The sequence below is a fragment of the Macrobrachium rosenbergii genome, chromosome 50 (assembly GCF_040412425.1).
Source record: "Macrobrachium rosenbergii isolate ZJJX-2024 chromosome 50, ASM4041242v1, whole genome shotgun sequence".
Classification (NCBI taxonomy): domain Eukaryota; kingdom Metazoa; phylum Arthropoda; class Malacostraca; order Decapoda; family Palaemonidae; genus Macrobrachium; species Macrobrachium rosenbergii.
The window spans coordinates 8289819-8305000 of NC_089790.1; the positions used below are offsets into that span (position 1 = coordinate 8289819).

General features: G+C 34.3%; 1 protein-coding gene across 2 annotated transcripts in view; it reads left to right on the forward strand.

Moving 5' to 3' along the window:
• Positions 1–11959: 11959 nt before the first annotated feature.
• The window catches only part of LOC136832583 (lachesin-like), a 578121-nt gene continuing 574898 nt past the window's right edge, over positions 11960–15182 (forward strand). The window contains exons 1-2 of one of the 2 annotated variants that reach the window (XM_067093660.1): positions 11960–12029; positions 12678–13115. In XM_067093660.1, the coding sequence (XP_066949761.1) occupies positions 13031–13115 (85 nt within the window). In that variant the 5' untranslated portion in view covers positions 11960–12029; positions 12678–13030. Of the gene's footprint in view, positions 12064–12677; positions 13116–15182 lie in introns of both variants that reach the window. The other variant, XM_067093659.1, reaches the window with a different exon arrangement.

Genomic DNA, 15182 nt, shown 5'->3' on the forward strand with positions numbered 1-15182 from the left:
ATTCCGCCATACTTGTTCAATCAAAGTCCCGCCGTACACCTTCCTTGGAGTACTTTTTGATGTTATGTAACTATAATTCTTGCAGTTGTGGTTACCACCTTTACACTGAGCAGTTATTCCTCTTACCCATTCTTCGAGACGTTTTCCTTATCTAGATATGCCATACAGATCATGGTCAGCCATTCTGACTCGCCATCTTGGCTGCACCACAGCATTTTACTTGTCATTTAGTAAGTTCTGGGTATCTCTCCATTCGTCAACCTCTTAATTACCCTCCTTACATCTTAAACAGTTTATATCTATTCTGTGCCTACTCTTCTGTCATTCAGCTGCCTATCTTTTCTTATACCGCCATCTTCGGCTTATAACAAATCTTCAAAATAACGTAGTCCATCAATCAAGGATTGCATTCACTTCAGTATTACCCTTTCTCTTTACATTTACTCCTCCCCCCCTCTATCGTTTTATCTCTCTCTCTCTCTCTCTCTCTCTCTCTCTCTCTCTCTCTCTCTCTCTCTCTCTCTCTCTCTCTCTCTATATATATATATATATATATATATATATATATATATAGATATACAGTATGTATATGTATATATATGGATATGTATATATATATATATATATATATATATATATATATATATATATATAAATAAAAGTATAAACGTATGTGTGTGTATATATATATATATATATATATATATATATATATATATATATATATATATATATATATATAATATATATGTGTGCGTATGTGCGTGTGTAAAAATCAGTGTATTTTGATATATTATTCACATTCTTGTGATGGTACATTTATTTTGTAACGAAATGTATGTAATACATTACGTTTTCTCCCGAGCAGACCATGTGCACTGAAAACACTTCATAACCTGTAATTGAGATTGCAGTAAGACAAATCCGATTTTTTATTACTTCATTATTACAGCCCCTGGCGTAATCCATGTGTTTGATCCAGATTGCTCCAGACAGTCTTTGAATTAAAAAGGTATCAGGTTTTCAATGATTACATAAATGTAGGAGATAGCCGTAAGGACTTGTGAAAGAGAAATCGTCAAGTTCTGTGGGCTGTGGGTGAGGGTGGGGATTCGGGGAGGGCGGTGGAGGTGTGGGGAGGGGTGGTGATGTGGGGGGGGGCATGGCTTCCAGGAGGATGGACGCCTGAGCTGTGCATTAACAGCTGTCGAGGGTCGTAGTCCGTGTAATGAGTTTCGTCGTTTTTGCCTCGTTTATTTGCAAAGTTTTTAATATTGGAGTTAATGGGAGGCTCCTCTGAAGCGCGCCATGGGTTTCATTACAAGGCTGAATTATATTCTAAAGGGCCGACACCCTTCACGACAACGGTTGGCATTTACTGTTATTTTGTCCTGGGGTTCTACTGTTAATTTAAAAGCGGGTCCAAGAATTCGGCGGCACTTCTCGCATTTTAAGTGTGATGTTCCCCGTCTCTTTCTGTTTGTTCCGTGAAAGTAATCTGCTTGAGGGAGGGTTTGTGAATCAAATTTCACACAGACGCAAGACTTATTTGTGTCACTAATTCGGAGAATTTCTTTTATTTTTACAAAAGTAGTTTAGAGACAGAACGCACATGGGAGTCTTGTAACTTATAGGTACCGAGTTCAAGGTTTGCGAGATACAAAATCGTTCCGACATCTGGATAATCAATAAAGCTTTTGGGAGACGGTAGTTATTTTGCGAAGTGGACCTTGTGATTATCCCACAATTGATATTATCGGATATAATTGTATTAAAGAGCTTTGTCTATATGATTCATAATATACAGTATATACAATGTATATATAATATATATATATACCTGTATATGTATATGTGTGTGTATATATATATATATATATACACACGTATGTATGTTTATATATGTGTGTTTCTATGCAGGAATGTATGTAGTTTTCTTGTGTCCTGTCCTGCAACTGTACTTCAAAGTGACATTTGTGGCTTAATATTTGTGGAATGAGGAAACGCTTACTTTAGTGGAATTTTTTCTATATTATCGTATGCAGTATACTTTCCCCCCACGGTAAAATAAAGGATCAGATTCTTTGCACATTCTTGGAATTGTGCCCAAAATGTTATCATTTAGGCTACTAATGATGGCTTCTCACACAGTATTGATGCTCGAGAAACTATTGATTTTAGGCAAAAATAGAAGGTCGCACTCTTTCAAATCACGGGAAACTAAAAGAAAATAGACTGAATTGTGAATTTATATGTTGGTCCTTATATAAAAACTTACCGACAGCGGTTGCACTTGTGCGTTACTAGCATAGCACTGAAATGTTCTTGCATTTGGTACCAAAATCCTTTTTTATTATGACTTTTACTGCAACTTTGAGCAGAAGAAAAAAAACTTACAGTTGTGGCCCCATCTTCTTAAAAAAAAAAAAACGATTAATATTCGTTGCTATCGATCGAACAGTATCTGTATTTCCTGTACACTGAGAATAAATGAGGCCATTGTTTGCTGATAGCTGAAGGATATTCAGTATTCGTTTAGTAAGGTGTCCTGTTCTTTAGAAGCCGTATCCCGCAGAGTAACAGGAGGAAAAATACACTGTTCTTCCTGTTTTGCATTTCTCGGAGTCACATAATTCCTGGGGAAAGTTACGCAAAGTAGGTATTAAGTGGTAACTGTGACGATGAAATTTTCGTTGCAAATATAGCTGGATTATTTCATGAAAGTCATTGAGATGTATAATTAATTCCCGGATCAACTATTGCTGTTTCAATTTCTTTGTGTACTTTTATTGACCTGCAAGATTCCCTGGGGCATTGTAATGATTGTTGATGTTTTGTGTTATTATTGGTGAGACTTGTGTCCTGGGCCTGAAGTCCTCTAAAAGTTAAGTGTCAACATTTTTTTTATTAGGGGGGAAAAGGATGCAAGCGATAAAGAGTAAGGGGTGAGTCAGGACTTTAGGGGGAAAAAGTTGTGCTTTAGGGAAATAAATACAGACAAAGTTAATAAGTAAAAGGGTCGCTGAATAAAAGATGCAAACGAAGAGGTGCTGTCTAAAGTGAATGAATCCGTGTTCGATGCAGTGCGTATTTTGAAGATTAGTTAAATGTTTATGATGGAAGTTAGGCAGAGCTGAATGATGCAAGAGTGAAAAGAGTTAGTATTAGTTTGAGAATACTTGTGGAAGTGAGTATTGAGGATGTAAAGATGGCAGTCAAATTGTAGAAGAATGGAAAGACTTCAGGAGTTGATAAGATTATAAGTGCTGAAGTTCAGTGGTGATAGCATGATTCACTCTTAGCAGGATTGTTAGGTATGTTTGGACGAGGGAAAATTTCTGGTGGAATGAATGAGAGGCATGATTGTTTTATTACTCAATTGGTAAAGGTGATAGAAGTGGCTGTGAAAGTTTTCTAGTCACAGCAGTATGAGTATACTTGAGGGTTTGTATGATAGGATTTGGACTGAGACAGTAAGAAAGGGGCCAGTAGGATTGACTGGGAAGAACAGTTTAGACAAGGAAGAGGGATTTTGGATCAGTTTGTTGTTTTGAAATGATTTTGTGACTATTTAGAAGTAAAAATGAATGATATCTCAGGATAAATGAAATGTGTTTGGGCCTTTTCTTTAGGTTTATTACATAAAATACGTATGAGATTCTGAGACGTCTGTAAGGCCTTTTTGCTAGATGCCCAATGGGTAACCTAATTGCAGTATATTCCTACCTGGTATTCGAGTTGCCTCATACTTGTAACAAAAAAAAAAAAAAAAATTTACATATGATTTACAATTCACCATCATTTCGAATGAACTTTTACCTTCGTCTGCAAAACAATAATGCTTCATTATTCACTGAAAAACATTTAAAAGTGACAGACTGACTACTGCAGATATCACACTACCCTGGGTCACCACAGCTTTTGATTACGTTTTCATGTCATCACAGTGATTCAGAACAAGCTCCGAGACTACCACCTAACTCTGGTTTTATATTTTTTGTGATCCTACCTTTCTTCACTAGTGATATAAAAGATTAATTTTACCTTATAGGGATTCACAATAGAACAAACAGTACATTTCTGACGACAACACTACATATGTACCAGATGTGGTTTGAAATTAAAAGGATTATGATGTACAGAGTGTACCGGACATGGACCTAGAAAAAGTTTATGCAGTTTTTATGCTGTACGATATAATATTTCTTAGAGCAATAAAAAGTTTTTTTTTTGATGAAAGTGAAAGTTTACAACTTATAGGCGGGAGAATGACAGGTTTGACATTAGAATTGTTGTGTCATGTCTCTGTGGATGTGCAATATCTGTATGAACAAAAAGATGCTAGAAGTCATGAAAAATAATAACAGTTGATCTGGTTGTGAAGTTGTGAGATAAAAATGAATTATGTTTAGAGTTTGGAATAGTTGATGTTTGCTGATGATGTAGTGCTGCTTGAGGAGAGTGAAGAGCAACTGCAGAAACTAGTGAGAGGATTTGAAAGTGTTTGCAAGAGAAAGACAATTGAGCATATAAACATCAGGAAGGTTATGAGCGTAAATGAAACCCAGTGAATTTCAGTATGGATGGTGAGAGAATGGAAGAGGTATATTGTTAAAGGTATTTGGCTGTAAATATAATATAATTTATTATGATAGGATGAGAGAAGTGGTAAATGATAGGTTCAACAAAGAAAGGTAGCAGGGTGTGTGCAAATGACTGGGAGAGATTCTCAGTGTCAAACGAAGGTTAGGGGGGAAATGTATGAAGGGATTGTGAAGGCAGCTTTCTTTAATGGTAGCGAAGTATGCTTATAGAATGGTACTGAAATAAAAATAAGTTTGAAGCTGTTAAGATGAAGTGTTTGCGTAGAATATGTGTCGCAAAATAACAGGGAGTTATGCAGAAATGGTAAAAGGTGCACGCATACACACAAATTTATATATATATATATATATATATATATATATATATATATATATATATATATATATATATATATATATATATATATATATATATAAAGACAAAATCCACGAAGGAAAGAAACACTGGACTGCTGAGAGGGCCTTTCGACTGTCGTCCTTTACTTAACAGACTGCTAAGTAAAGGATGACAGTCTAAAGGCCTCGCAGTACTCCAGTGTTTCTCTTTCCTTCGTGGATTTTGTCTTTATATATTCGTCACGTTCCATATTTTCTTGATTCAGTTATTATACATATATAAACGCTTGCTCTAAGACAGTACTCACAAAATGACCTCAGATTTCAAGCTTGTTTTCCATTAATTTAGCACTTGTGTCAGGTGTCATTCTAAATATAAGCTAGCCTTGAAATATTGTCGCAGCATTCCAACTGCTGTCACGCTATGTTGTTCTGAGAGTTTTTAAATCCCTGTAGTTTCTCCTGCTTAGAATGCAGACTTAAGAGCCAATACGTTTCAATTCATAAACTAGAATCAACTTGGCCTTGTAACTGCAACCATGAAATTATTCATAGGCGAATATTTTCCAAGAATTAATTTCGGTCAGGTGCGGCTTTTTATTTTAAATTCTAGTTGACATTTATTTTCAAGGAAAACCGTTTTGTTGCTTTGAAGTTTCAGCGCAAGAAATTGTGGACACTGCTCAAGTTATTGATAATGGAAAGTTTCTTCGAATCTGTTTACACTTTTTCCTGTCAGAGAAATTAAGTGAATATTAATTTTGTTATATTTTCAGATTTTGCTTACAACTATATTAAGTTTCTTTTACTATTTGCTGCGTGACTGGATCTTAAAGACTGTGTATAGCATTTACAGATATTGTTCCAGAGATACCAATTTTTTGCTATTTACAGTTCTGTAGGTTTTTATTTGTTTTTTTTTTTAAGTACTTGTTGAATTGCTGATATAGGTCATAGATACAATGCTCAGAAATATATATTTTTACTCTCTCTCTCTCTCTCTCTCTCTCTCACTGAAGTGTGGCTACAGAATATGGAGTTAAAAAGTGGAAAGGGTCTGAGATGGATATACGTGTGTGAGCTGTAAGTGGAGCAGCGCAGTTTAATGGGTGAAGAATGTTGTCGTATGGAAAGACAACTTACAAAACGGTTAATGGTGAGGTTCTTAGGGTATAGGGTATAAAGAGATTGAGGATGGATGGTCGACCAAAACTAGGGAATGGAAAGGAAGATGAGAAGGAGCTGTGAGGATTCTTGACTGGAGGGACATCAGAATTGTTTGAGGGTTAAGCACTATGTAACGAGGGCATTTAACATTTTTGGGATTGTTGGACCTCAGAAAGTATAACCATGATTTAAACACATTTAATTATGTTGGTGTTGATTGGCTGAAATGACCTATAAAAGTAGACTGGACACTAATATAATTTGTATTGTTATACGGATATGAATCATGATTTGAAAACAAAGGTTTATCTGTGAAAGGTTTTTCGATTTGAGAATGTAATTTAAAGCAAAATTTGAGTAGTCAGGTAGCAGGATAAAGTGAGACATGATAGCCTGATGGAAGACACACACACACACACCACACATACACACACCACACATACACACACACACACACACACACAGGTCTGTTCGTATAAGGCTTATAAGTCGGGAGTCTGGAGATGCGTCTTATGTCATTGGAGGCAGCGATAATGATTTCATTCTGTCATCTGCTTTAAAAAAAAATAAAATAAAAAAAAATGCGCCGAAGTTTCTTCGGCGCAATGGAGTTTTCTGTACAGCGTATAATGTTGTATGAAACTCTCAGACACCGCCTATGAAACTCTCAGCGCGGCCCATGAAACTTTCAGCCACCGCCCGGTGGTGGCCTATTTTGTTGGCACCTATAGCGGTGCCAGACGCACGATCATGGCTAACTTTAACCTTAAATAAAATAAAAACCACTGAGGCTACAGGGCTGCAGTTTGGTATGTTTGATGACTGGAGGGTGGATGATCAACATACCAATTTGCAGGCCCCTAGCCTTAGTAGTTTTCAAGATCTGAGGGCGGGCAGAAAAAGTGCGGATGAACAGAGAATTAACCTCAATAGTTTTATTTTGCAGAAAACTAAAAAGGAATTAAAATAAAAAATGAGAAAGTTTTGCCAGCGTCATGTGCTAGAGCGATGCCTCTAGTAATATAAAAAGATAAAGTAATAAGTCGCTACTATGAACAAGACTCGAATTCATGGGCCTAAATCCACTACTCACTTAGATTCCAAAGATCAGGTCATCATCCTAAACGAAAACCTGTAAAATTCACCGGGTGGGTCACTTAGCATTGGAATGCATGGGAATTTACTGTAGAATTCTAAATTTCTTTTATCCTTTTTGAAGCGGCCAATTATTCTTATCATTATTGTTTTTAGTACTCGTAAAATGTGCAGTCGCTAACAATAACCAGCAATTTCTAAACGAACTCTCACGTTATGAATTTAACAATGTTCTTGGATTTTCCAGATCATAACATTTTGAACTCTGACTTGAGAACTTTCACTGAAGACTCTACCTTGGAGAAGTAGCGTCCTCCATTCGCTGCTCAACTTCAGATTTAACCAGGTACGTTTACTATATTAATGAATAATGGAATCATTTAGTTAGCGTGACGTTTTACCGGGCTGTTGGTTTCATGCATAAAGTGGTTTTTTCAGCATTAATGTTATATTTTAGTACATAAGGAATAGTAGCGAAAACCTAAGGCAGGTAAAGGTATATTGACATCCATTTTGACCATCCAGGGTGCAAATCCGCTGTCATAGATGCATTAATATTTCTCTCACCACTTTTGTCCAACTCCTGCAGGCTGCACATACAGTATATATATATATATGTGTATGTATATATATATATATATATATATATATATATATATATATATATATATATATATATATATATATACACACACACACACACACACACACACACAATTCCGCGGGCTGCTTCTAAAGAACCTTCATACGCGCTGATCTGGATTTACTTAAAAAAAAATATTATATATATATATATAAATATATATACATACATACACACATATAAACCTTGGTAAAAAAAAAAAAAAAGAGTGCATAACTCTGAAGTATCAGAAAGGACGGGCAGAGAAACACATAAAGGCAAGGAAGATGGAACGAAAGAGTATTGGAACGAAAACGCCTTATAATGTCCAGTATAAGCTTGTGATCACATGCAATAAAGTGATTAATGTGTGGAGGGTAGTTCAGGGAATTGATGCAGTGGGTATGCAGTGGCTGGTGTTCTTGGTGTCTTTTTTTTTTTTTTTTTTTTTTTTTGCTGAGTTGGTTCATTCATGATTCAGGTGTTAAATTATTGATACGGCAGTGACTGGCGTGTTGCTCTGTCCTTGAACCTTCTCCCCCCGTTAAGTGAAAGTGGTTATATATATATATATATATATATATATATATATATATATGTATATATATTTATTTATTTATTTTTAATATTTAATTATATATATTTTGTATATATATGTATGTATATTTTATATACAAATATACATATATATATGTATATATTATATATACTGTATATATATGTAAATGTGTATATATATAAATAAATATATATGTGTATATATATATATATATATATATATATATATATATATATATATATGTGTGTGTGTGTGTGTGTTTGTTTCATAAAAAAGAAAACAATAAATAATCAGTCCAAGGAGTGTTTTCCAGAGAAATCAAATAACCACGGTAACGAAACAAAAACAGCAAGCAGTGCTTACAGAAAGACAATTGTCTTGCTGAGCGCGTGACGTCATCACAATGGAAAACCAACCCGAAGCTTTTCGGTCTCGGAACCTATCTTAATGGTTCCATGTTGGATCTGACAACTGCGCCATTAAGCATAAAAAAAAAGTGTAAACGCAGCGTTTTCATTGCAACAGAACTTTATGAACTAATAAAATAATACAGCTTTGCTTTTACAATCGAATCCTAAAAAGCAAAATTCCTTTGAGTATATTTAATTCATGAACCTGTCTATGTAGTAAAGTGCGTTGAAGAAATCACAGAGTAAGATACCCGTATTTTAAAATTATAATTGACTTATAATTTAATGATGGGGAATAGATTAAAATTTCTCTTGTATATGTTGCTTGCATGAAATCACAGTGACTTTTTAACAGGATGCTGCGTTTAGAAGTAGTCTGAGTTATGAAACTATTTATATCAAGTTAAAGACATATACTGATGTTTCCTGTAAATTTTCATTATGAGTTCATTCCTGTTTAAATAGTAAATGGTCAAGGGAAAAATAATTTTCGCAAAATACATTATATTATAGATTAATATGTTTCTGTTCGTCAACAGAAGTAAGGAATTGCTAGTCAATAGGTGAAAAAATAAGTTGGTTATCAGTTGAAAGAACAGCCTCATAACATTTACCGTACATTGGGGGTATTGATGATAAAGCGCTCTAAATGTTGAGATATTTTCATTTTTTTAATTAAAAATATAGCGTCAGATAAGAAGCTAATGCTTTTTATATAGGAAAGGATGAAGGATACTAATCAAATGAATCTGCTTGATATTTGCAATTGCTTTCTGTTGTTCATTTAATGCTTTAAAGAAACCTTGTTGCTCTCTGATTTTCCAGTGACCAATGGCAGGTCTATTGTCTCACTCTTTCACGCTTGGCTATAGAGTACCTCAGCTTGTATCACGTTTTATGTGACACATAGCGGATATATATATATATATATATATATATATATATATATATATATATATATATATATATATATATATATATATATATATATATATATATATATGTGTGTGTGTGTGTGTGTGTGTGTAGATTGATTGATTGACTGAGGTTCGTAGTGCTTCATTTAATATAACCAGTAAACTTGGTGTTGCTTAGTTGGTGGACTGCGTTGCTTTGAAGATAGTGTAAAGGATGTTTTGGTAACCCCAACTAGAACTTATTGCTGAGACTTGAAAATTAAATTATCGTGGAACCATCTCCATAAATGTTAAAGTGAGTCGCCTATATATATATATATATATATATATATATATATATATATATATATATATATATATATATATATAATACACACACATATATATATATATATATATATATATATATATATATATACAGTATACTGTATATATGTGTATGTGTATATATATATAAATACATATATACATACATTTATATATATATATATATATATATATATATATATATATATATATAATAAACCAAAGATAACCCCTTAATATTGAATTCACAATAAATAGGAAATAATTTGCACCCAAATCTTATATTTAATTTACAAATGAAAATATATATATAAGAGGTTACTAACTTCACTGTGATTTGAACCCATGCCTTTAAGGGTTTTACATGATGGGCAGTAACTTGATGCTTATAGTCATTATATCTCCCATATACTATCACTGAAAGAAGTGGGTTCGAATCCCAGCCGGGGTAGGTGCACTCATCATATATAATTCCTTTTGGGAATACAGTACGTTATTCCCCGTGTATTGGGAGTTCCATATTATTTGTTTGTGTCTAATATATAAAAATGATTAAGTATCTGCGACATTTTGGTAACTTATGTAATGGTGAAGGAATGTTGCCACAGCAATGTCGACCTTTAAATGGTGCATTCGCCAGCAGTGGGAATTTTAGGTGGTAGCTACAGCACTCGCTTACGTTTGATAGGTCCTTGGGTCGCTCCCGGCTTGTGGATCACTAATTATTCAGCCCTCAAAACTAGCTGGAAAACCAGAAGGCTGTTTCGTTCATTGTGATATATATACTGTGTATATATATATATATATATATATATATATATATATATATATATATATATATATATATATGAATGTATTTGTATTTATGTACGTATATATATATATATATATATATATATATATAATATATATATATATATATATATATATATATATATATATATATATATATATATATATATATATATATATATATATATATAATGCTTCAGGTATATATGCTTTTAGTCAGATAAGTGTCATTGGCCACCCCTATGTTAGTCCTCCCATGCTGCCTTTGAAAGGACAAATGAACAGTTTTTCTCTATTTCATAAGGAATATTATGACAGAAATAAAACTGCTACTGTTGATGGGTATGGAATAAAACGTGAGTATTCTTCCTGAATGTCCAGTTTGTTATTTGGAAAATTACATTCAATGCACCGTCCAGCTGCTTATTCAAATTGATCTTTTCACATCAAACGGTTGTTCTTTGATAATGGGATTTTACATGCAACAGCTCTGAATGCAAAAGCAACATTGCGTTTTTTAAAATTTGTTTTGGATGTGCTTTGTGTAATTCATGGTTGAAAATAGTTCTATAGGTTAGCCTAGGTACCACTCTCCGTCGGTGGGAGAAATTTAGTGCGATTTGTCTCTAGAAGATATTTATTTTCATTTTCTTTGTAAGGTAAAAGTTTTTGTTATAGAAATTGTAATTTTTTTGAACTGAAAAAAGCCTTATTTTCTGCTTGTGATAAAATGTACTGCAGGATGCAAAAAGATCTTCAGAATTGATTAAGTTGAAACAAGTTTTTATTTATTTTCTAACATTTTCTGCAGTTTTGTGTTGTTAGAGACAAGGAAATCCACATATATTTTCTTGTTGATTATCTAGACTATATATATATATATATAGAAGGAAGTGCGGGTGGGTATGTAGTCAAGGTGGTTTTTTTTAAATTGTATGAATTTGAATGACCACGATGACAGACATTCCCTTATAAGCTGCAGAGGACAGAGAGAGACGGTCCTCCCGGCACCGACTTCGTGTAGAGTCTGGCGTTTGCAGGTATGGTGTGTGCAGGTGCGTGATGCGAACGAGAGGAGCCACTGCGCATGTGCGGCATTGTGTGGGCGGGTATTACTGGGTCGCATAGGTTGGTGGGCGGAGTCTGTCACCAGTGTCCTCTTAGCCGCTTGAGCGTGTGGGATAGCTTGTTACTCGCTCCCGGGTGATCGTTCCTGGCACTGTAATCGTCTTGCTCCTCTCTCAGTCAGCATAATGTAACACTCTCCTCCAATATTTTCCCCGTCAAAAATTAGTAGAGCTCTGATGTGACCTCTGTTACGGTAATTAGTAGTCGTTGTCACTTACATCTGCCTGATCGTGAATTTAGAACACTCAAATGAATTACATGAAATAAGCCTCTTTTCCTTTCCCTGAAGTTACCTGAGGGGAGTTTTTATGATTACATAAATACCTAAGACATGCCACCTATGATTTAGCTCCATAGATAAAAAAAAGGTCCCTTTTTTTGCAGTAGTGTCTTTTGAAATTCACTTAGGAAGTATTTTTTTTCTTTTGAAGGAGTAGATACAAATCATTCATGATCTGCAGTAGGTCTTCTCATGTATTTTTTCTTTTGAGTGAGTGGCACATTGTGTTCGCTAAATGATGACAGTTGAACCGTCGCTAGCGCTCGTCAGAACAAGAAATTAGATGAGAAGCTACTAGAGGAAGCATTTCACAGAATTTACCTTCAACTCAGGTGTATTTTTAATCGTTAAGATTTTATCCTAAATAAGTTTTTGGTATAAGTTTCCTTTTTCCGTGTAAAAACTTCTAGCCATTCCCGTATGTAAAAACTTCTAGTGATCCAAGCAACGCCTTTTTCTAGTGAAAGTTCTGCAGTTAAAAGAATTGCTTAGCATTCGCTGTTCCAACATGTTTTCGACAAACGCACACGCGACAAAAACAAAGCATCAACGGCATCTACTATGATGATCGTGCAAATAAGGAAAACGATGATGATGATGATGATGATGATGGAAAAATAAACAGAACCGATTCTCCCCTTAAAAACTTCCCGCTCTTGACGAGGAAAGAAAAAGAGAGAGAGGAAAAAAAAAACTCGTTTTCCCCTTCGTTTGCTGATAGCGATAGAACCGTCGCTTGTATAGAGGAGTGTCTGCTGGGGGAAATTCCCCACGACCAAGAAGCCAAGTCCCGCCACACTCATCCACCACCGCAATGTTTTCCTCGTTGAAATCTTGTAGTTGGACCCGAAAGATGGCGGCTCTCGTTCTCCTCTTGTGGACCCACGTGGCGGTAACAGGTAAGGAAGGCTCTCAGGACGTGTTCATGTCGGTCTTAGCCACCAGTCCGTCGTTATTTGCTGTTATGTTTTCTCTTCCAATTACCCCGCTCCGTTTTTCCCCCCCGGGGGAGAGAAACTCATTAGTTAGTTCGCGTCATCTCTGTTCGGGTATCCTGTTTTTCTCTGTCTTGGAGAGGTCGAGCGTAAAGACGAATCTTCCGTAACAGGTGAAATGTGTCTTATTGTATTTTGTAGGTGACGCTTTGATTGACTGATTAACAGAGTATCCATTGATACACTGCTTATATGATACACACATGCATATATATATATAGTGTGTGTGTGTATACACATATATATGTATGTGTGTATGTATGTATGTATGCTTGTATACATATATAACACAAAAAAGCAAAAGCTACCAGATTCGGTACAGACGGTGAACACCCTTTATTATATATTTATGTCATTTTAAATTATTAAAAAAAAAAAGAAATTATACAATTTCAGTTGAAGAATTGCGGAAAAAGTTGACACAGAATAAAAGTTTTTACAAAAGTTGATACAAAACGGTAGTTTTTACGTAAGCAAGAATATTACCTAATTAAGTAGGTAAATTTAAAAATTACTGTCATGTATGTTTAACTGATAAATACCATTTGATGAAGATATGTATATGGTATAAAAATAGAGTTGGCCACCTAAAAACATATGTAAAGACCCACCATTTATACCCACGATAAAATTACCACACGTTATCGTTATATATATATATATATATATATATATATATATATATATATATATATATATATATATATATATATATATATGCGTATAAATCGTGTCAAAACAAACTCCACGAAAACAGCATATTTGTAGCATATTTCTTTTTTATTATTATTTCCATTAGGTTATAAGGCATTGTAAATTAGTAACTATTAAATAGAAATAGTAGAGCAGGAACATTTTAAAATTTATCATGTCTATCTCTTATGACTGCTTACCGTTCCAAGATCTTATTTCTTTCGACATAAGCGTCATTAATAAAATCATAACGTCAATTGATATCTAAGACCTTACAAACGAAGTAGAATTTAGGTAAATTCAGAATGTATTTTGTTCATGTCAAGCTTATAGCTAAGAAAAGTCTAAGTGACATCAGCTGCTCTTCCATCAAAAGATAGAGAAGCAACTACTAGGGACCACCTGAGAACTGGGTATTATATTAGATCATTAGATATTGCGTGTTCAGCTTCTGCCAGAATTTGGAGACACACGGGTACGTTTGCGATTTGGTCTGGAAATAGAGAAGTGGACCGGTTTGTTCCAAATGTGTCGTGAGTTTGATTGTAGCTGCTGAATTTTTTTGATAAATAAAAAACTGCATAGGTTTTCGGAAGTTCCTTTTTTATGAAAATCACTAGCAAGCGTTAAAATCATTGTAGAAAAGAAAATATCTTTCGGCATTTATAAGGATAAACTATTATTATTATTATTATTATTATTATTATTATTATTATTATTATTATTATTATTATTATTATTATTATTATCAATGCTGTTAGAACTGCAGTATAGTAGTTTGAATAGCAGCAAATATATTATTAACAAAAACAGTATTAACGGTGTAACATTGTTGACTCTTGAGAAAGGTAATATCGACTGCTTTACGGAAGACAGAAATATTACGGTCAAAAAAAGAAACAATTACAAATTTGTTCTTTGCGAAGAAAGAAACAGCCAGTGAACCGGTTGTAAAAGATCTCGCAATTTCCGCGTTTCTTAGTCACCATTTCTCTCCCGAGACCATTTCTGTATTTCCCTTCGCCTTGGAGAGCAAAATGCAGAAGGCGTTGTATTTTATTTTCATCAGTATCGAAAGATACGGAAACAGTTTGATTAAAGGAATCCGGATAAGATGTCGCGTAGTTTTGTAGCTCAAAGAAGGAAATGCACAACATTATAAGCAAAAAAAGTTGAGAAACAAGTGATCTGAATTGTTTTTCTTGTCTTGAGTGTTACATATTTTTACCAGCAATATTCTGCCATGCTTACGATGGTTGTAAAGCGCATTATGAAATC